General features: G+C 62.3%; 4 protein-coding genes across 6 annotated transcripts; 1 reads left to right on the top strand and 3 right to left on the bottom strand.

Annotated features, from left to right (window-relative positions):
- Positions 1-1,950: 1,950 nt before the first annotated feature.
- CLIC3 (chloride intracellular channel 3) lies at positions 1,951-6,280 on the top strand. Its single transcript, XM_041723769.1, has 6 exons — positions 1,951-3,944; positions 4,673-4,782; positions 4,866-4,991; positions 5,112-5,218; positions 5,306-5,481; positions 5,556-6,280. Exons 1-6 carry the CDS (start codon positions 3,909-3,911, stop codon positions 5,763-5,765), a joined length of 765 nt encoding a protein of 254 aa, XP_041579703.1. The 5' UTR covers positions 1,951-3,908; the 3' UTR covers positions 5,766-6,280.
- A 152-nt stretch (positions 6,281-6,432) lies between these two features.
- PAXX (PAXX non-homologous end joining factor) lies at positions 6,433-7,980 on the bottom strand. The gene is made up of 7 exons (XM_041723770.1): positions 7,791-7,980; positions 7,651-7,711; positions 7,370-7,419; positions 7,100-7,290; positions 6,953-7,021; positions 6,719-6,803; positions 6,433-6,618 (listed from the first exon to the last, which is right to left on the bottom strand). The coding sequence occupies exons 1-7, from the start codon at positions 7,913-7,915 to the stop codon at positions 6,579-6,581; spliced, it is 621 nt and encodes a 206-aa protein (XP_041579704.1). The 5' UTR covers positions 7,916-7,980; the 3' UTR covers positions 6,433-6,578.
- Positions 7,981-12,218: 4,238 nt separating this feature from the next.
- On the bottom strand, positions 12,219-15,627 carry LCNL1 (lipocalin like 1). 2 transcript variants are annotated; one of them, XM_041723846.1, is made up of 7 exons: positions 14,453-15,627; positions 13,912-14,051; positions 13,415-13,488; positions 13,212-13,322; positions 12,858-12,959; positions 12,593-12,618; positions 12,219-12,479 (listed from the first exon to the last, which is right to left on the bottom strand). In XM_041723846.1, the coding sequence occupies exons 1-6, from the start codon at positions 14,549-14,551 to the stop codon at positions 12,593-12,595; spliced, it is 552 nt and encodes a 183-aa protein (XP_041579780.1). In that variant the 5' UTR covers positions 14,552-15,627; the 3' UTR covers positions 12,219-12,479. The 2 variants fall into 2 exon arrangements, with proteins under 2 accessions (XP_041579780.1, XP_041579781.1); XM_041723847.1 differs by having other exon boundaries at positions 12,219-12,337.
- A 109-nt stretch (positions 15,628-15,736) lies between these two features.
- On the bottom strand, positions 15,737-19,032 carry PTGDS (prostaglandin D2 synthase). Of its 2 annotated transcripts, none has more exons than XR_005982952.1 (7): positions 18,833-19,032; positions 17,875-18,014; positions 17,709-17,785; positions 16,930-17,046; positions 16,688-16,789; positions 16,077-16,209; positions 15,737-15,885 (listed from the first exon to the last, which is right to left on the bottom strand). XR_005982952.1 is itself a non-coding variant. In XM_041723844.1 (7 exons), exons 1-6 carry the CDS (start codon positions 18,944-18,946, stop codon positions 16,184-16,186), a joined length of 576 nt encoding a protein of 191 aa, XP_041579778.1. In that variant the 5' UTR covers positions 18,947-19,031; the 3' UTR covers positions 15,737-15,885. The 2 variants fall into 2 exon arrangements, 1 of the variants encoding a protein (XP_041579778.1); XM_041723844.1 differs by having other exon boundaries at positions 16,184-16,209; positions 18,833-19,031.
- Positions 19,033-19,929: the final 897 nt, after the last annotated feature.

Below are 19,929 nucleotides of genomic sequence, written 5' to 3'. Positions count from 1 at the left end.
TCCCCTCCCCTGCCCACCCACAGAGCCCAGACTCCCTGCCTGGAGGGGGGTCCAGAGTGGGTTTCTGTGTGTCACTGAGGCCTCCCCCGCAGGCCTGCACACTGAGCCACCTTCTCCCTGACCCCTGGGCCCAGGGCCCACCAAGGGCCCATGGGCAGTGTGTGCTGGGCTGTTTCCATCTCATCCAGGATAGGCAGGGGGCTTGCAGGAGGAGGCGACCTCTAGGCTGAGACCCAAGTCCAGGAGGGAGTGTGTACAAACCTTGGGGCCTTGTAGAGGCTCCCAGGAGCTGAGAGGGGGCTGCTCAGTAGCAATGGGACCTGGAGACAGGCCACAAGGGGGCGTCCCAAAGCCAGTGCCCCTAGAGCTTGGCCATGGTCAGTCTCCCACCAGAGCCCTCCTCAAGGGGACTATGGGACACAGGAGACCCCCCCAGGAGGATAGAGGGTCATGTGAAATCTTGTTTCTCAAAACTCTTATCCCCCTGGGGCGGGGGTTGCAAAATGGAATTTTTTATTCTTTTATTTTTATTTTTAATTTATTTATTCATGAGACACACACAGAGAAAGAGAGAGAGAGAGGCAGAGACACAGGCAGAGGGAGAAGCAGGCCCCATGCAGGGAGCCTGATGCGTTACTCCATCCCAGGACTCCAGGATCATGCCCTGGGCCGAAGGCAGGCACTCAACCACTGAGCCACCCAGGGATCCCCTCTTTCTTTTAAAGATTTATTTATTTATTGGGACAGGGGGTGGGTGTGCTGAGCACAGAGCCCAATGTGGGGCTTGATTCCCCCGACCCTGAGATCATGACGTGAGCAAAACCCAGAGCCGGCGCTTAACAGACTGAGCCACGCAGGTGCCCCAAAATGGTTTTCTAACTATTTCATCCTTTCTGCATTTATTAGCTGGCATTTGTTTTTTCAAATACCTTCAGTTTTAGAACTAGATCACTGTGGATTCATGAGTTTTTAAAAAATCAACATATTGTCATTTGCTGCTGTCATCTGATTTTTTTTTTTTTTTTTTTGTCGTGGGCAAATACACGTAATATTTACCATTTTAACCCCTTGAAAGGGTACGATTCTTTTTTTAAAAAAAAGATTTTATTTATTTATTCATGAGAGACACAGAGAGACAGAGACACAAAGCAGAGGGAGAAGTAGGCTCTATGCTGGGAGCCCAACGTAGGACTTGATCCCGGGACTCCAAGATGATGCCATGGGCCGAAGACAGCACTAAACCGCTGAGCCACCCGGGCTGCCCAAAAGCTTATGATTCTGTCGCCATCTTTTTTACACTCTAAATACTCAGGATTTGGCCGGTGGAAGTCCTCCATGGTGGCTCTGGTGTCCCTTCAGCTTGTCCAGGACATTGTTTTGGAGACTCCCTTTCCGTTAGAATTCCCAAGCCTGCTTTGTACTCCCCACCCAGCATCTGGGCCGGGCCGTCTTCTCAGAGCCCTGATTCCGGTGGGCCCACTGGTATTTGGACTCCCCTCTCGCCTCGGGACAGGCTCATGGCTCCGTGGCTCTCAGCGGCCGGGGCCAGCAAACACCCGTGCACATTCCCGCCACAATCCCGGTGCTGCCCCAGGCCCCTCACCACCCCCCAAGAGTCCGTGTCTCCTTGCAGAGCAGGTCATTAAAACATGGCCAGAAAGGGCCCGCAGCCCGGGTCAGGGGAGGAGTGACGAACAATGCATGATGCTGGGCCCTGCAACTCCTGGGATGGCGGCCGGATCCCCCATCCCCACCCCGAGCCTCCAGGAAGGAAGAGAAGGGCCTGAGAGGACAGCAGGCCCACGGCCCCCCACAGCTGCTCTGTGGACGCAGGGGGTGGCAGCAGGAAAGATTGTGGGGCCCCCCACAGGCCTCAGTCAGTTAAGGTTGGTGTCTGAGTTTCTGGTCCTCTTTTTTTTTTTTTTTTCTGGTCCTCTTTAAAGACATCGATGACCAAATCATGGTAGGAAGTTGAGACATATCTGAGGACACCCCCGTGGCTTTTCTCAGGTTAGGGGCTCAGCCTTGGACAGACGCACACTGATGCGGTGTTGCTAGGGTGGCCATGCATTACTGCCACTCGCGCAGCTGAAAGCAACAGAAAATACCCACCATGTGGAGGCCCGAAGTCCAAGATCGAGGCTGGGGAGGGCTGGTCGCCCCTGTGGTGGTGGCCCGGGCTTGGAGCAGCACCACCTGTCCTTGGCCTCCATCCGCACATGGCATCCTTGTGTGTCTGCATCCAAACTGCCTGCTTCCGGGGCAGCCCAGGTGGCTCAGGGGTTGAGCATCTGCCTTTGGCTCAGGGCGTGACCCCGGGGTCCTGGGATCGAGTCCCACATCAGGTTCCCTGCAGGGAGCCTGTTTCTCCCTCTGTCTGTGTCTCTGCCTCTCTCTCTCTCTGGGTCTCTCATGAATAAATAAATAAAATCTTAAATAAACTGCCCGCTTCCAAGGACACAGTCATAGTGGGGCAGGGCCTGCCCTGATAACCCCATGTCAGTAGGATGACTTGTCAGGGCTCTGAGGCGCGGGCGGCGAGGACTTCGCACGTGGATGGCAGGGGCACAACTCAGCCACATCACCCAACCCGATACTAGAGACTTACCACCTGTGTCCTGTCCCAGGGAGTCACCGGGTCCCTCCTGCAGATGGGGCCATGCTGCCCAGGGGACAGCACGCATTCGTTGATGTGTCCCCAGGCTGAGGGGGGCTTCTCATCCCCTCATTGAGTACAGAGCCACATCTTTACCCGCTGCAGCCCCGAACCAGGTCCCATCCTAGTTTGTCTCTTGAAATAAGTGTGAAATGAGACATGCTCCCATTCACTGTGTCAGTGTCGGTGTATTTCCTTTTCTCTGAGCTACCTGGTTGCTGGTCCGTCTCCTGATCATACCTACAGATGCGCGGGGCTATTTTTACACACACAGAAATACTCAGAGGATGGCTGGCAGGCATGCACAGGTGTGGAGGGGGCCCTGGGCCTTCCCTGGGGCTGGGGTGTATGCCCCGGGAGCAGCAGGTGAGTGGGCCAAGCCCCCACCCCATCGTGGAGCTGCAGCAGAGCCACTGGTGCCTCAGGGGGAGCCGGAGGGAGGAGGCAAAGATACAGGCAGGTCCCCAGCTGTGTGGAGGGGCAGCGTAAGCTTTGGCAGGCCCCTCCCTTGGGGCACCCTCACCCAGGACTGTGAGCCACCGGACAGGCGGGGCAGGTTAGGGGGTGCCCACAACAACCCCTAGAGGTTCCTTCCAGTCAACGGTGAGCAGGCTGACCCATGGGCTGGAGGTTGTAGCTCCTAAACCTTCTCATGGTGCTTCTGGGGAAGGTTAAGGTGGAGGAAGCCTGCCTGGGACCCCCTGGGAGGGTAGGGACGGCAGGGGTGCGGCTGGCCAAGGAGGGGCACCTGGGCAGGCCAGCAGCACTCCTGGAATGTGGGCTGGTCCAGGGGCGGGGCTGACCCAGCTCAGTGATGGGAGGGGCCTCCCTGCCCAGGAGGTAGACAGATGGGGAAACCAAGGCCAGGGCTAGGGTGTTTGCTTCTCCTACTCACTCCTCAGCTTTTTGGGCTGGGGACCCCAGTGGACAGTGGGGTGTTCACTGCAGGGAGGGCCGTGGGCTCATGGCAGGACTGATCCTGATCCAGGGCAGCCCTGTGCCCAGGCTGGCTCCTTTCTCTCCCCACCTCTGAACCCCCAAAGCCCCCTGGGGCCCCAGCACCGGCAGCCCCCCAGTCACACCCTTGCGCTTGGACACGGGCCCCAGAGCCCCAAGGGCTGGCCTGCCTGCAGGGGGGGATGACTCGGTGGGGCGGGCCCTGGGCTGGGGAGGGCGGAGCACCCCAGCTTTAAAGGGCTCCCCAGGCTCCCACCCCTGCCTCACTGCCTCCCACCGCGCTGCGCTCCTCACCATGGCAGAGACTGCCAAGCTCCAGCTGTTTGTCAAGGTACCACAGGGTGGGTGGGCAGGCAGCCCCGGGGAGGAGCATGCTCAGTGGGGCTTGGCTTTCTGGGGCAGGCGGTGGGCCCCGGAGGCTGCGTGTGCACTGGATGCAGGCTGCCTGTGGAGGCTGAGGAAAGGGGCCAGGACTGGGCGAGGGCCCGGGGAGCTGCCCCCAAGGCCATGCGAGAGGAAGCCAGGGGACGAAGCCCCTCAGTGGGGAGGTGCTGATCAGCAGCTGGCAGCCAAGGCTCATGTGGGGGTGGAGGTCAGCGCTGCAGGAGAGGGGAGCTGGGCCGGGTGACCCCCGATGCTTGCATCACTGCCCGGGGCTGTGGATCCCTGTGCACCGGCTGCCAGCCCCTGGCCTCCCCCCATCGTTGGGGTGTGGGGCAGTGAGTGTGCTGCCAGCCAGTGTCCAGTTGGCAGCATGAATCACTCAGAAAACAGCACTCGGCCCACCCTGCCCTCGTGACCAGCCTGGAGGGCCTGGAGACCGGGAGGCTGGTCTCTGCCCAGGTGCTGGAGATAAGGGTCCCCAGGGGCCATGTCCCTGGGCCCCCCCACCAGGGACCCAGTCAAGGGCTCTCACCCATCACTTGTCGAGGGCGTGGCCGACCAAGCTCCAGGCACTGGGGGGGGGGGGGGGGGGGGGGGGGGGGGTAGGCAGGGTCCTCTCTGGCAAAATTCTTAGGTCTGCTCTCTGCCCCGGCCCCCTCCACGCTACCCGCCCAGGCCAGCGAGGACGGTGAGAGCGTGGGACACTGCCCTTCTTGCCAGCGGCTCTTCATGCTCCTGTTGCTCAAGGGTGTACCCTTCACCCTCACCACGGTGGACACTCGCAGGTGAGCCCCCTGCCCCCAGGGCACCATGGCTGGGCCTCTGGCCCTCCTGAGCAGCAGCTTCCCCACCTGCCTCATGCCCACAGGTCCCTGGATGTGCTCAAGGACTTTGCACCCGGCTCGCAGTTGCCTATCCTTCTCTATGATGGCGACGCCAAAACGGACACATTGCAGATCGAAGAGTTTCTGGAGGAGACACTGGGGCCACCTGAGTGCGTGGCGGCAGGGGCGAATATGGGTTCCCTGTAGGAGCCCTAGAGAAATGCTGAGGGTGCTGCGGGGAAGGGGGCGGGACACCAGGGTCTGACCGGAGCTTCCCTGGCTCCCCACAGATTCCCCAGCCTGGCACCTCGGTACAGGGAGTCCACCACGGCGGGCAACGACGTCTTTCACAGGTTCTCCGCGTTCATCAAGAACCCAGTGCCCACTCAGGACAATGGTGAGGAGGGTCTCGAGCCGTGGGGTGGGAGGGGGACAATGCCCTGGCCTGGCCCTCACAGTGCCCCACCCCACCCCACCCCCGCAGCTCTGTACCAGCTGCTGCTGCGCGCCCTCACCAGACTGGACGGCTACCTGCGCAGGCCCCTTGAACACGAGCTGGCACAGGAGCCACAGCTTCAGGAGTCACGCCGCCGCTTCCTGGACGGCAACCAGCTCACGCTGGCCGACTGCAGCCTGCTGCCCAAGCTGTACATCATGGATGTGAGTGCCACACGTGGGACAGGGGTGGGGGGGTGCTTCCTGCAAGGCCCTGACCGCGCTCCCCTTGCCCGCAGACGGTATGCACACACTTCCGCCAAGCGCCCATACCCGCTGAGCTGTGTGGCGTCCGCCGCTACCTGGAGAACGCGCTGCAGGTGAAGGAGTTCAAGTACACGTGCCCATGCAGTGCTGAGATCCTGGCGGCCTACCGGATGGCCGTGCACCCCCGCTATCCCCTCCTCACTGCTGACCGCCACCCTGTCTGCTTTTCTACAGCCCCATAAAGGCATGTCTGCCCCAACGAGTGTGTCCTAACCTTCGAGGGGCCAGAGGGCCCTGGATTTGTCACCCCCAAACCGCTGCCAGGCAATGCACAGCTCCACATGACAGCCCAGAATGACAGGGGCAGAGAACCCAGTGGGTGGTTCCGCCTACCTCCCCTACTCATCCTGTCAAGGGTGGTAGGGACTGGATCGGGCTCCCAAACCAGTCAGGCCAGGGTGGGGCAGCAGGATGGCCAAGGAGGGTGGGGAGCAGAGCCCAGCCTGGGCACCTAGGGGCTCCTGGCCAGGGGGTGGGGCCAGCCCACATTCCTCAGCCCTGCCCAGGGAGCAAGCCACCCTCCAAAGCCTGTAGGATCTAGTGTGTATGCAGTGTGGGATGTCCGTGGCTGTGCCTGGTCGGGTAGGGTCTGGGAGAGTGAAGTGTGTGCCTGGAGCTGTTGGCAATAGAGTTGCAGCCTCAAGGAGCCCTGCCCCGCCTTCCAGTCCCCCGGCTGCTGTGCTCACCAGGCAGGGGCAGCGGGGTGAGTCTGGAGACCTGGGGGCCTCCTCCACCTGGAGCGTGGAGGCTGCTGCATCTGCTCATGCCCTGAAGCCCTGGGCTAGAGCACACACCCAGGGGGATCCCTGACCCCTGTCCCCCAGCCACCCCCAGAGCGAGGCTCATTCCTCCATCTGAGGAAGCATTTATTTAATAGAGAAGGGGTTTGAGAAGCAGGTGCACTCCCACCCTGCAGTAGGAGGAGCAGGTGGAGATTGTGGGGTCTCAGAGCTGTCCCCACTTGCAGGCAGGCATCTGGCAAGTAGGCTGCATCTTCAGGGGCTTTCAAAGTCTACACCAGCGGCTGGTTTCTTACTGGGAGAGAAGAGGAGGTGACACTGTGGTGTTATGGGGCCGGCAACAGCCATCCAGGTCTTGACCCTGGGCACAGGAGGGAGGAGCAGGGAGGGAGTACCTCTTGAAGCCAGGGTTGATGAGGGACTCGCCTGGACACCGCCTCCTGACCCCAAGTCCAGGGCCAACTCTCTGAGGATCCGGGTCTGAGGGAAACAGGACGGGAGGGGGTTCCTGAGTCTGGTGCATTCCAGGGTCAAAATCCCAACCCTGGAGTCTGAATCTTGTTTTGGGGTCATTGAGTTGCAGAGGGAAGAGCACAGCCCCAACCATACTTGCAAGTGACAGGCCTTACCTGGTAGGAAGAGCTGGGGCCCCACCTGACAAGGGCTCTTTCTGGGGCTGGCAGCTGTCACCTCCACAGCTGAAGAACAAAGCCAAGAGTGGAGGCATGCACAGGGGGACCCCGGTAAAGATTCAGGGCGCCCCCTCCTCACCCCACCTGCCAGCTGCCTCTTCAAGATGCACACTTGCTCTGCCAGGCTCAGTGTCAGTGCCTGCAGCCTGGAGGCTGCCTCTGGGCCCGGCACCCTGGAGAGGTTGAGATCCACTGCCGAGGGCCCCCCTGGAAGGGTCAGGGATGCTTTGTCCTCCTGCAGGGTGAAAGTCACAGCTTGCTGCTCGCAGGCTGCCCTAGGAAAGGAGGGGTGCTGAGTGCTGTGTCCAGACCCACTTGCTCCACTCCCACCCTTTCCCTCTCCCAGGGGCTCACCTGAACCGGGGGGTGATATCCTCAGCCGCACTCAAGCCGAAACGGGCTTTCTATAGAGCACAGGGGCTGGTCACCAGCTACCCTAGACCCTGGAACCCAAAGCTGCCTGACTGCCGCAGGCACTTAGAGGACTGCCGCCACAGAGCTGGGGCAAGGGTGTCCAGACCCCCTCCCCGCCCCCGGGGAACCTCAGACCGCCCCCTCCGATCCCACTGCTGGTCCGCACGGCAGGTATGGGGAGCTGGGGGCTTCCAGGCCCGCCCAGGAGCCCCGCTACCCACGAGGGCCGCCAGGCTGTCCGCCGTGAAGCAGGTGCTCCAAAGCTCCGCGGCGTCCGTCACACTGTGGGGGGAGGGGCCGTCAGGGGGAACCGCCCGCTTCTCGGTCTGAGCCCCAAGCACCCTGCGCACCTCGCACTCACTAGACGTTGAAGCCGCCGGGGCCTCCGTCCTCGCGTCCCTCCCCCTCGCAATAGCACACGAAGCGCGGAGGCCCGGGGCCTGGCGGCAGCGTGCAGACAACCGACGACAGCGGCGGCGGCACCATGGCACCGCAGCCAGCCGACAGCCACCAGCCCGGTGAGCACCGCTGTGGGCCCAGGGCGCCTGCGCGGGAAGCCGGCTCCGGAACAGGAGGCGGGGCCTGCCCCGAGCGGTGCCCACAGGGCCTGCGCGGGGCGGAGCTTACGGCTCGGTCTGGGGGCGGGGCCTGCGCGTCTGGGCGGGGCCTGATCGATCGCCTGGGGCGGGGCACATGGGCGGGGCTCGGCCTGGAGAGGGGTCTGAGCGCCTGGGGCGGGGCTCCTGGGCGGGGCTCGGTCTGGGGCGGGGTCTGAGAGCCTGGGGCGGGGTCACCCGGCAGGCCTGCCCGAGTGCTATCCCCGCGCAGAGTGGAGGCTCCTGCATGCCTGCCACCTAACCCCACTCCGAATCCGGACTTCCTTCCTTTTCCTCCTGGCCCCCTGCGGTCCTGGCGACTTCCTCCTGCTCTCCCCACCCCCGCCCCGGCTCTCACCCTCCCCGAGATACACAAAGTTTCCAAAGGCCAGGCTGTCACAGGTCGCAATGCACAAGCGAAGGAAGCAAGGCGCTCCGTGCAGAAGGCTGCCCACAGTGTTTGCCTGACTCCCCTTCTGTGCCTCCTGGAGTCCGAGGCATCGGGCACAGCTTCCCTAGCGGACAGGGCTTGTGAGATCTAATGGGAGGGTCACATACTAAACACAGGCAACATGAAAACTGTCAGGTAGTGCCCCAGCCCTGTGAGCTGGGGACCGGGGTGGGGTGGGGTGGGTGTGTGTGCCAGGAGAGGAGAGGATGGGGATCCTGGGCACAGGGAGCGGCCCTGCAAGTAGAGTCCACCGTGGGTAAGCATAGTGCTGCTCCCCGCTGGACAGAGGGCATTGGCAGGGAGGGTGGGGTTGCGGAGGGCCGCTCTGGGGGTCTGTAGGCTATGCCGGTGTGTCTCCTATGGACCCCTGGTTGACAACCTCAGGCTCCTGCTTCAGGACCTTCAAGTGACCTCTCTGCCTGGTACGCCCACCCCCCAGACTTACGTGGTGCCATCAGATGTTCACTCAAGAGGAGGCCTGTCACCTTACATTAAACTGCAACAGTCTGCCCAATGTCTCATGTCCTCTCTCCTGCTTTATGGACTTGTCTTCCAGACTTGTCACTATATAATGTACATTCTGGTTTGCTCACTGTGGCAGTGGCCTCCGTGAAGGCACCAACCATTCCACCTCCCGTGTCCATACGTTTATGCACCTGCCCTCCCCTCCGACTGAAGGCCTTGAGTAATTTGCTTCCAGAAGTGATGGGCTGTCCCTTCTTTCTCCTTCTTGAATTGCTCACCAGCCCTTTGGACACACCTGGACAGGCAACGGCTAGTGAGGAAGCTGGCGAGGAAGCTGGCAAGCAGAACCCTCCCAGCGGGGCCTTCTGAGGAGCACCTGCCCTGGCCATGGGCATAGCTGCAGCCTCGTGAGAAATCTTGTGCCGAAGGCCCCAGAACACCCAGGACCAGACTCCTGACCCTCAGAAACTGGGGAGATAATTTAGGGGTAATTTGTTACTCAGCTGTAGGTGACTAATACTTTTATTTATCCTGTTTATTGCCCATTTCTCCCAGTGGTCCACAGGGCATGACTTTATGTCTGTGTTACTTGCCATTGCATCTTCAATGCTCAGACACTGCTTGGTGCAGAGATAGTCAACAATACTGGGGGTGAATGAAGACAGAGCGGGGAGCTGCAGGAGGATTCAAGCAGGGGTGGGGCAGGGAGTGGTACAACTGATTTCTGTGTATAAAGCCCAAGTCCAGTGCCATGAGGAGAGGCCACTGAGGGCTGCAGGGGTGGAGGCTGGGGGTGCAGGGAGATTAGCAGAGGGCAGCTGAGTCCCTCAGGGCAGAGTTCTTGGATGCTGGGCCAAGGATCTGAGTGCAGGTAGGCGGGGTGGGGGTGGGGAATCATAGCGGAGCCCTACAGGTGGGGAGTGCAGAAACGCTCTTCCTCTGGAGGACTGGGCTGGGGCAGGTTTGGAGAGGGGCCCCTCTTGCTGTATGATGGAGAATATGGAGGCTGCTATGGATGCAGACTCCTTGGAGGACCATGTCAAGAGCATGAGTGTGGAGTCCCCAGCCCCTAGGACGGCTTTCAACCTTAAGTCCTCTAGGCCCAGTGCTTGGTGCCTAGGACAATGTTTCCAGAAGAATGAGGCAGGCCCAACGATGACCCGTCAATGTCAGCTTGTGTGGAAAAGGGGTTTTGGCAGGTGTGGGTAAAGACCTTGATGGGAGATTCTCCAATCAACCAGAGAGGGGCCCAAGCAGGGTTCCAAGCCCGGGCTCTGGGCCAGGGTGAGGGGAGTACAGGGGAATGCGGGCTAGCCTCCGGCCTCAGCAAAGGACATGGAGGAGGACCAGCTCCAGAGGTCCGCAGAGGGGTTGTGGAGGCCCAAGGAGGGAGCACACAGGGCAGTACCTGCACAGATTTCAGAGGAGCAGAGGGAGCTAGCGTAGCAGGGATCCGGGATAGGAACCCCCCAGGGGAGCGGGACCGGGGTGTTCAGGAGTCATGACTTGTTTAGCAGGGCTGAAGAGAAGAGAGTAAGTGGTAGATCAAAGGAGGGCTGGTCAGGGAGGGACTTTGGCCTTTCCCATTGGTGAGATGGAATGCCTGGGCATGGCTGGGAGCTGAGCAGGGAATGAGCTGATCCCACACTCCGAATTCCCCAGCAGGCATCTGGGGAGAGAACTGGCTGAGGGAGCTGGTGAGGAGAGTGGGGTGCAGGAGGGGATGAGCCCTGGGTGCATCTGCAGGTGCCTGGAGGGGACAGCCCTCCTGGGGTCCAGAGGGGCCCTGTTGGGCTGCCCCACCCCAGAGAGGAGCCTCCCTCTGAGGAAGGGTGTTCAGAAGGCATGGTGGGCCACCTGCACATCCCCACTGCAGAGCCTTCCCAGAGGACGTGGGAGGGCAGGGAGCCCAGAGCCTGGTGAGAATGGAGACACTGGTGGCACCCTTCACCCTATCTTCTCCTGGCCCATGTGGGAGCCAAAGGGCAACTAATCCACACGGAGTTTATTTACCACCCGGAGCTCTGACAGTATCTCTCAGCAGGTGCCTCTCCAGGTGGGCAGACAGCAGCTCACCCAAGTGTTGGCAGGAAAGGTGGGTGGGTGAGCTCACAGGTCACATGTGAGAGGGGGCCTTCCCACACACTTGTCCCCACCCCCAGAGCTTCAGTTCCAAGCTGCTGTCAGGCTGGGGGCAGCTCCTTGCCCTGGACGGGTCTACAGACGGGCCAGAGACTGGGTACCCAGGAGTTGGGTGCAGGGGTGGAAGGGCTGTTTGGGACTCCAGGTGTCGGGGGCTCTTTCCCTCTGTGACCTCCCAGCCCAGAAGGAGCCCAGTCAAGACAGGAAACCTGGCAGGATGGGACTGTGGGTTTTTTTTTTTTTTTAAGAATCTTGAGCCACCTTTATTTTTTAAAGATTGTATTTATTTGAAAGACAGAGAGAGAGAGAGAGAGAGAGAGAGAGAGAGAGAGTGCACAAGCGGGAGGAGGGGCAGAGGCAGCAGGAGAAGCAAACTCCTCACTGAACAGGGAGCCCAACTCGGGGACTCAATCCCAGGACCCTGGGATCATGACCTGGACTGAAGGCAGACACTTCATCACCTGAGTCCCCCAGGGACCCCAGGGCTGTGTTTTTAATTAAAAACATCTAACCAACTGAAAAAGCAGAATGTGTAAAGAGCCATAGCTCTGATAGAACAATTATCTTACATGTTTCCATCCAGCATTATTTTTTTCTGAACTATTCACATTACAGAGGTCATGCCATTTTACCCTCAAATTCTGCAGGACGAAGTGTCTTCAGAGAAGAGTGACATTACCCAACATAGACTCAATGTTGGGACAGCATTTTGCACACACTCCTTTTCTCTGGCTCCAGGTAAGGACTGAACTGCAGGCGCTTTGGGGCCAAAGGTCAGGGGAGAAGAAGGGGGACAGAAGTAGTCCAGATACCTACCTGCCCCGTGCTGTGATTTGGGAGGACCCGAGAGGCCCAGGAAGTCCAATGTGGGCAGCCGGCTAGGCCTGGGCTGCCGCACATGGGTGACATCCCCCTGGCGGGTGCCCTGGTATGCAGGGCGGGGTGGGGGAAGTGGGGCAAGGAAGCTTCTGTGATTGCCCTTGTCTGTCTGGAAAGCTGCCTCTGTCAGAGCAGAGCCTGCCCCCCCCCAGCCCCCACCCCCTATTGAAGCGTCTGCCCTGGTGCACATAGCCAGGGGTCCCACTCTGGGCCTGGAGCCATCAACCACCGTGGAGGGTGAAGAAATACACAGCTGTGGCTTTAGATTATTTATTGTGCAGGGGCAGAGGTGGCAGAGAGAAGTGGTGGCTCTTTGAGGAAGGCCCAGTAGGCAGAGCAGACTGCCACCGCTGGCACTCCTGGGCCGGATCCTTCCTTGTGGACAAGAGGGCAGGTAGAGGTGGGTGAGTGCCGTGTTCCTGCCCCTCTTGCCCTTGCAGGGCCAGCCCCAGGGCCACACCTTGCTCTTCCTCCCTGCTTCCTGTGTCCCGGCTCCATTCGGGGGTACGACTGTCACCTGCTCCCAGGATCAGAACCCCACTGTGCAGCCTTCTGGCCAAGAGGGGCCCCTGGGGGTCAGCGGGGCACTAGGCCCCGTATGGTCGGGGGAGCGGGACTCCAAGTACTTACCTAGGAGAAGGCACCAGCACACTGGTCTGTGGGAGAGAGTGGGGCCTGAGGAGCCATCCTGGGCCCCCTTCCCCAGGGGGGCGTCTCCTAGCCCCCCTGAATAAGCAAGCCTCCCTGTCTGCCATCCCCTCCTGGGGGGCCACTGGCCAGGGCACAGTCCTGCCCTCTGACCCAGATAGGCCAGGCTGCCCCTGGCACTCCTGTCCCAAATCCCAGCCATGTGGGGTCTCCTGTGGCCCTGAGCCAGCATGGGGGCGGCACTCACCTGACTGGGGCAGCAGGGTGCCCTGGCTGGGGTTCAAGCCGACTTGGGGTGCCAGCTGCTGCATCTTCTGGGCACCTTCGGGTATCAGCTCTGGGGTGCGGGCTGAGGGCAGGGAGCATTGGTGAGCAGGGCGGCAGGGTTTGGAGGAGGATGACAGGGTGGGAGGGGTCCAGCGCCCTCTACCACAGACACAGGGGAGAGGGGTCCCAAGGACACACTGCAGGATGGTGGTTTCACCCGCCACTTAGACTCAGAACTTGCTGGAATGTGCAGAGCAGCCTTGGGACAGGGCCCCCGGAGGAGAGGCTGTGCCTGGTGACCAGCAGGGGGCAGGGGTGCCCGAGCGCAGCACACCTAAGAGCTGCAGCCACACGTTCCTCGTGCCGTTGGCCTCAGTCTCCAAGTAGAGTACAGCGAACCGTCTGTAGTCGGTGGCCACCACGCGGAGGTCAGTCTGCTGCATGGCTGGAAGGCGGGAGCCAGTGAGCCTGTGGCCCAGGCTGGCCCCCCACCTGCTCGGGAGCCCTCCCTGCCCCCCCCGGCCCCCTCCGCCGCACCCCTGTTTGTGAACTGTCCATCCACAGCACCCTTGGTCAATGTTGTGTCCATCTTCTGGCACCTGCCGTCGGGCCTGGAGAAGAGGGGCCACAACAACCTGAGCCTCCCAAAGATGCTGCCCTAGTACGTCGCATAGGGCCACCACTTAGGCACCACTGACCACACGGGGTGGGCTGATGCTCGGGCTGCCCCCGAGGCCCTGTGCCCTCCTCACGGTGGTGCTTAGAGGTGAGCTAACCCTCTCAGGGTGGGGAGAGGGGGCAGAGGCTAACTACTGGTTCAAGGACACAGCAGGAGATGTGGGGTGTCCCCTGTAGACTCCCACACACAGACACAGGAACATAATGCTTCCGTGGCCAGAACCCTGACTCCACGAGGGCCTGGGTCTGACACCCCCGTGCACCAGGGACGCCTGGGGCTCTTGGTGGCTCATCTCTGGCGTCACACTGGCCAGGCATAAGTCCCGATCTGAGGTGGGGCTCGGGGTGTCACTTACGTAGGGTTCGCAAACTTGAGGGTCAGGTCACCGCTGGCTGAAGCAGTCACTGAGACCACGGACATCTTCAGCTCATCCTTGGAGCTCAGGAAGCCCTGGTCATCTGAGGCCACCCCAACCACATACCAGGTGCCCTGGAACTACAGGGAGGGGGTAGGGGGAGGTGGGGCACAGGCCTTGTGTCCACATCTACCCTGACTCCCTGACTCAGCATGGTGGTAGGTGGCTGTGACTTATCTGGATCTAAGGCCTGGGAGAGTGGTGGCAGTGTGAGCCACGCCACAGACCAGGCAGAGGGGCCTGCTGTTCTTCCTAGCCCAGCCTACCCGCAGCTGATGGGGTGGATGGGTGGGGCCCTCCCCCTCCCCTCTGTTCCCCCCCCCCCCCATTTGAGCTGAGCTTGGACTGGATGTGGGCATCTCTCGCCCTCTGGCCTCTCTGGGGATAGCGCAGGCCCCAGGGGCCTGGATAGAGTAGCAAATCAAGGTGGTCATCCAGGAGGAAGACGGGATGTGTCCGGCCTGAGGGTGCCTGAGCCCACCTGAGTGGCATCAAAGTCGGCCTGGATGGGGACTTGGGCCTGGCTTAGCGACACCCTGAGTAGGGTGAAGACCCAGCCGGTCAGCAGCACCTGCAGCATCGTGGAGGGTGGTTCTTAGCTGGAGAGCTGGGGTTGCCTCTCCTGCACAGCCTTTATGACCCCTGAATGCCCCGGGGCGGCTGGCTGCCAGCCCAGGACCGAGTCCACTGAGATTAGGTTCGGGTAGGGTTGTGCCCCACGGTGCACTGGCCCAGCTCCTCTGCCAAGCCCGCCCATCCCCGGGGTGTTTCCTCCTGGGCAGACAGCGAGATACCTCAGATCCCTCTACCAGGGGGCAGAACTTCTGGCAGGCTTTCTGGGATGTCTGCCCCGGCTCTCTTCTCCAGGAAGGCTGCCAAGCAGCTCCCCCTGACTCTGAGCCTCACAACCCTGGGCGCCTCTATATGGCCCAGCTTAAGCTTGGCTGGGTTTGGGGCCTGGTGGGCAGGATGCAGTCGATGCTGCACTCTGGGAGCCAGGAGGGCTTCGGGTAGGGCCTGGAATCTGGTGCCTTGGCAGGAGATGGGGAGCAGGGCTGCTGGGGGGGGGACCGTGCTCCGGGGCACAGGGGTGGCTTTGGTGCCAGGGGTCTGGGGAACGGCGGGGAGAGAGAATGTGGAGGCCAGAGGCACTCCACAGCCGCAGGAGATGTGAGGGTGACCCGTCCTCTGCCCACTCGGTCCATTCCAGTGACGGGGCAGCACATGGACAATGTAGCCTTCCTCTTTGTCCCTGGGACCCTTGACCCTCTTTGTCCTCCATGGCCCTGACCTCCACCCAGCCTGAGTATACAAATCCCACACCCAGCCTGAGTATACAAATCCCACGCCTTTCAAAAACCCAGTGGGTGCAAAGCTCCCCTGGGCCTCAGGCCTCTCTGGACCCGGAGTGAGAGGGCAGGTCACGGGCGCCCACCTAGAGATGAGGAGACGCCTGGGCCCCAGCCCAGGACCAGCTGACTAGAGGGGGTGTGGCAAGGTCGGAGCCCAGTGCATTGGGTGAGGGCTGTGATGGCACTTCCGCTCCGCCCACTGTCTGACTTCAGACCCGCCCCACTGGAAGCACACGTCAGCGGGCCCCTGCCCACCCCTCAGGCACATCACCAAGAGCCTCAGAAATTTTCCGGAGAGGAAGGGGAAACTGAGGCCCAAAGTGAGTGGGGGTGTGGTCAGGTCCCCAGGGAGCAATCCAGAGCCAGGGCACAGGCAGTGAGGAGCGCAGGACAGACGAGCCAGAGCTGGACAGTTGATTTGCTTCGGAGTTTATTCTCAGAGCCAGGAGAAAGCCTGAGGGGGCAAGGGTGGGGGCAGGGAGGCACCAGGGCCAGGGTCCTGGGGGTCTCAGAGGAAAGAGCAGAGCAATGCAGGACGGCCAGGTCCTGGGGCGGCGGTCACCTGGCAGAGAATGCGGGACCAGTGAGTGGGGCAGGCCACACTGCCCTCCCAGCGCCAGGGTCCCCAGATTCCTCACGGCTCCAGGCCACAGGGGAGTGAACCCCTCCAGAATCCTCCCTTCCCACCAACCCCACCCGCCTCCAGCTCCTCTTGCTCCCAGGAATCTCATAAACCCCAGTGGAGCCCCGAACCTGGGAAGCCCCATGTGCCTGGGCCCATCCTTGCATCGTGGGGTGGGGGTGGGCAGGTGCGGGTGGGGACTGCTGGCTGAAGCTAGCCCACAGCCCACCACACTCACCTACTTGTTCTCCTCCATGCATTTATCTGCCAAGAAAGAGTCCCGTGGGCCCTAGTCAGTGCCCCAGGCCTGGCCTCCTTCCTACCTAGGCTACCTGCCCCCTCCCTGCAGCCCCGGAAAGCGGGTCTAATTGAGTCCCCCCAACACTGCTGATCCATCACACTTCATCACTCTCTCCCCTCCTCTGCACAAAGAGGGGGTTCTGTCCCCATCTGAGCCCCAAGCAGGCCTTAGGGAAGGCCCGTGCACCCCACCCCAGACTGCCTGGTGAAACTGGGGAGGTAGGTGGGGGTGTTCCTTCTTGTACTCCACCCAGGGGTTGCAGGCCAAGGTTATGGGGTGAGGACAGACTGCCCTGCTCCGGAGGCCACAGTGTGCCAGTCAGTGGGCAGTGGGCGGTCTGGCCGGATGAACTGCACCCCTCGGCTCCCCCCGAATCAGGAGACTGTCTGCCTCAAATCTGACCTTAATCCCTCCCCATCAGATTAGCAGCACCCCCCTCACCAGTCTGTGGCAGGAAGACAATGGCATCCTCTGTGAAGCCCTGGGTCTTGGCAAAGGTGCTGAATTTCTCCTTTATCTCGGCCTTTGGGGTCTGGGTGCGGCCTGGTGCAGGAAGGAGAAGCCACTGGCCTCAGCTGGGGGAGTTCTCCACTGCCCCCGCCTCCGCAGCTTGGGGCACCCCCCCATCCCAGACAGCCATCCGTGAGGCCAGACTGTGAGGCCCTGGTGTGGGGGGTGCATACTGTAGAGAGTGGCCATGTGGAAGTCCTGGCCGAGGCCTTTGCTGCCTGCGGTGTAGAGAAGCGCGTACTCCTCGTAGTTGGTGGCTACCACCCACACGTCGTGGGTACTGCCCCAGTCTGGGAATGCAAGACAGAATCCTGGTTGGGGACCCTGCCCCCAAACCTCCAGCCCACCTCTGCATGAGAGGAGGTGTTCTCTCCCTGGGCAGGCTGTGGGAAGGAGCCAGGGAGGCCCTCCCCCACTGGGGTAGCCCCCAGCTTCCTGCCCCCACAGCCCCTGCACTCTGCAGGGTCCAGTGTCCTCAAACCAGAAGTCCTGGTCCTGGGGGGGTGGCAGACACACAGGATCTAGGGGCTTCTAGGAAACTAGGGGCTCCTGGTGCAGCCACAAACCCCTCAGCCAGAACTGGGAAGAGGAAAGATTCCCTAGTGGGAAGCCATTCCCAAGGAAGGGGGTAAATGGTGGAGTGGGGTGGGAAGAGGCCCCTGGCCTGGCCCCAGGGTGGAAAACTGGGCAGAGGAGTGGGGGGCTGGGGGCTGCCCCTGTGCACTGAGCTTGGGGACATATCACCATGGGGGCGGGCAGGGAGAGGCCTGGAGGTCGCTGCAAAGAGGATCCAGCGCCCCAAGGGAGGGTTCGTGGTCCCCCAGCCCTGAGCCTGGGGCAGCTCCAGGCACACCCAGGACTAGCTGGCTTTGGTGGAGTGGCCGCCAGCCTGCCCCACGTACTGCTGGGCCCAGGGCTGGACCCAGGGGTCCCTAGAGGTGACCCCACTCACGGGGACTTGTGTAGCTGTAGCAGCCCGGGGTTCCCGCCGGCCGTAGGAGCAGGGTTCGAGTCTCACACTGGTCTTTCCTGTAGGCGGGTCACCAAAGGGGCCGGGGTCAGGGGCCGGGCCGGGGGCGGGGAGCTCGGGGCCCCAGAAGCCCGGCCCACAGTCCCACCTGAGGAAGGTGGAGGTGAGGTTGAGGCCTCCGTCTGCGGTCGGGGCCACCACTGACATACACATGGACAGCACGTTCTTCTTCTCCCGGAACCAGCTCGAGTTGGAGGCGAGGCCCGAGGTGAACCAGCGCCCCAGGAACTGCGGCCAACGGACCCCGCCCGGGTCGGCCAGGACCCTCCCGGGAGGGCCTGGGTAGGGGGCGCTCCTGCTCCCGCCCCCCCCCCCCGCCCCCTTCCGGCCCCGAGCCAGGCTCCTCTCCCGCCCCGCGCCTCTTGCCGCGCCCCCGCCCTGCTCCTCCTGCCCCCAGCAGGGCCCCGCCCCCGCCCCGCGCCCTGGAGGACCGTCACGCCCCACGCTCACCCCCACCACCCACCCCTGCGCGCCGGCCCCGCTGGGTCGGTGGCGGGAACGGGCGGCAGAGGGCGCCCGGACCGTCCCTACAGGGGTGGAGGGTGCTTGGCGCCCCCCCCCCCCCCCCCCGGCGGGGGGGGGCGCCTGAAAAGCTCGGGCGGGGGGGGGGGGGGGGGGGGAGGGGCGCGGCCCTGCGCGTACGGATCCTGGGGGCCTCCCGGTCGCCCATCCCCATCGCGCACTCGCGCACTGGGTGTCCTGGGACTCAGGTGTAGAATGTGTCCCTGATTATCTCTGGGCGTCGTGGGCTTGGAGGACAACCGTGTTTGGGTGACGGAGGCGGGGGTGCGGCCTGCGTGTCCGCATGTGCCTTGTGCGCGCCCACGGACACAGGTGCTGCCCTGCCTTGGTCGGGGTTCAGTGGCCCTGCTCTGGGCAGGGGAGGGGGGGCGGGCATTGCTGAGGGACCAGGGAGGGTGAAGTTCTCCCGTGCCTCCTCCCCCAGCTCAGCTCTCCTCTTCCCAGGTCGGTTGGCCACAGAAAGCAACCCCTCCCCCCACAGGGCACTGTGCCTCCTGCGGGGACTGGGCCCCGGAGCCCCTCACCTTATCCTGTTGGAAGTTGGGCTGCAGGGACACCTGGGCCTGGGCCGATGTCTGCAGGGCTCCAAGCACCCCCAGCAGGACCAGCCCCAGCCACAGCGTGCAGAGAGCACCCATTGTCCTGGAGCTGAGTATGTGACCAGGGCGCGAGGCCAGCAGTGCAGGCAGAGTGAGGGAGGCCAGTAGGAGGAGCAGAGGCTGCTGGAGAGACCCCTATTTATGGGCCTGACTTGGCCTCCACCCAAGGCCCAAGGACAGCCCACTGGAGGCTCGTGATGCTGGTGATGCTGGGGGAGGACAGCGCGGTGGAGCCCAGCTGCAGCCTCGCCCCCCACAGGGCTGCTTATGTAAGAGGCTCTGACGGGCATCGGTCTGGGCCCTGCCACCTGGGCCGAGAGAGGGCAGGGGTCAGGCCCAGGCTCCTGCAGCTGGTCCTCTCTCCAGTCCCAAAGGCTCATCCCAGCAGCCCTGGGGAGTGGGGGGAGCGTATGCCTCCATGCTGCCTGGCCTGGGACCTCTGGTCACTTCTTACCTGGGATTGGGACCATACACACAAGCCCTACCATCATTCTCTCCCTGAGCTGTGACCCTGGGAGGGGACACAGGCCCTATTTGCACTGTATGAGTTTGGTCCTGAAAGGCCTGGATGGTGACGGCAGAGTTGGGCCCAGGTAACTAAGGTAACTAGATCTGCCCCGGGAGTGGGGCCCAAGCCAGGCGTGTGGGGCACAGCTTCCCCCCACAATCAACTTCAGGGGCTCTGGAGCTGGTGCCCCCTGGGTACCCTCCCCACCCTGGGGCCCCCAGCCTTGGGCACAGGCCCACCATCTGTGTGGTTCCAGCTACACTGGTCCTGCCCACAGTCTGGACTCAGGCTGTTACCTGAGTCAGAACCACTCACACCACATGTCCCTGCCAGCTGGGACTTCGGGGCCTCGGGGCCTCGGGGCCTTGGGGCCCCATCTTCCAGGGAGGACTGCCTCCCCCTCCCCTGGCCTCGCTGGGCAGACCGGCTGTCTCTGAGGCCCTGGGCCCCACTTAGATCTCACAGACGCACCTGTCCTTGGCTTCAACCTGAGGTCATCCTGGGATCGCAGGGC

The sequence above is a fragment of the Vulpes lagopus genome, chromosome 12 (genome assembly GCF_018345385.1).
Source record: "Vulpes lagopus strain Blue_001 chromosome 12, ASM1834538v1, whole genome shotgun sequence".
Lineage (NCBI taxonomy): Eukaryota > Metazoa > Chordata > Mammalia > Carnivora > Canidae > Vulpes > Vulpes lagopus.
This window is presented reverse-complemented; position numbering and strand designations above follow the sequence as displayed.

Excerpts from the sequence above, each read along its gene's own strand:
- CLIC3 (XM_041723769.1), top strand. The coding sequence starts at position 3,909 with ATGGCAGAGACTGCCAAGCTCCAGCTGTTTGTCAAG. Across the intron at positions 4,783-4,865 it reads ACCACGGTGGACACTCGCAG|GTCCCTGGATGTGCTCAAGG; the intron begins GTGAGCCCCCTG and ends TCATGCCCACAG. Across the intron at positions 5,482-5,555 it reads CCAAGCTGTACATCATGGAT|ACGGTATGCACACACTTCCG; the intron begins GTGAGTGCCACA and ends CCTTGCCCGCAG.
- PAXX (XM_041723770.1), bottom strand. The coding sequence starts at position 7,915 with ATGGTGCCGCCGCCGCTGTCGTCGGTTGTCTGCACGCTGCCGCCAGGC. Across the intron at positions 7,712-7,790 it reads CCCGGCGGCTTCAACGTCTA|TGTGACGGACGCCGCGGAGC; the intron begins GTGAGTGCGAGG and ends CTCCCCCCACAG. Across the intron at positions 7,022-7,099 it reads CTTGAAGAGGCAGCTGGCAG|CTGTGGAGGTGACAGCTGCC; the intron begins GTGGGGTGAGGA and ends TTTGTTCTTCAG.
- LCNL1 (XM_041723846.1), bottom strand. The coding sequence starts at position 14,551 with ATGCTGCAGGTGCTGCTGACCGGCTGGGTCTTCACCCTACTCAGGGTG. Across the intron at positions 14,052-14,452 it reads CCGACTTTGATGCCACTCAG|TTCCAGGGCACCTGGTATGT; the intron begins GTGGGCTCAGGC and ends CCCTCCCTGTAG. Across the intron at positions 12,960-13,211 it reads CGTGTGGCTGCAGCTCTTAG|CCCGCACCCCAGAGCTGATA; the intron begins GTGTGCTGCGCT and ends CCCTGCCCTCAG.
- PTGDS (XM_041723844.1), bottom strand. The coding sequence starts at position 18,946 with ATGGGTGCTCTCTGCACGCTGTGGCTGGGGCTGGTCCTGCTGGGGGTG. Across the intron at positions 17,047-17,708 it reads CTACAGCTACACAAGTCCCC|ACTGGGGCAGTACCCACGAC; the intron begins GTGAGTGGGGTC and ends TTGCATTCCCAG. Across the intron at positions 16,790-16,929 it reads CCACATGGCCACTCTCTACA|GCCGCACCCAGACCCCAAAG; the intron begins GTATGCACCCCC and ends TTCCTGCACCAG.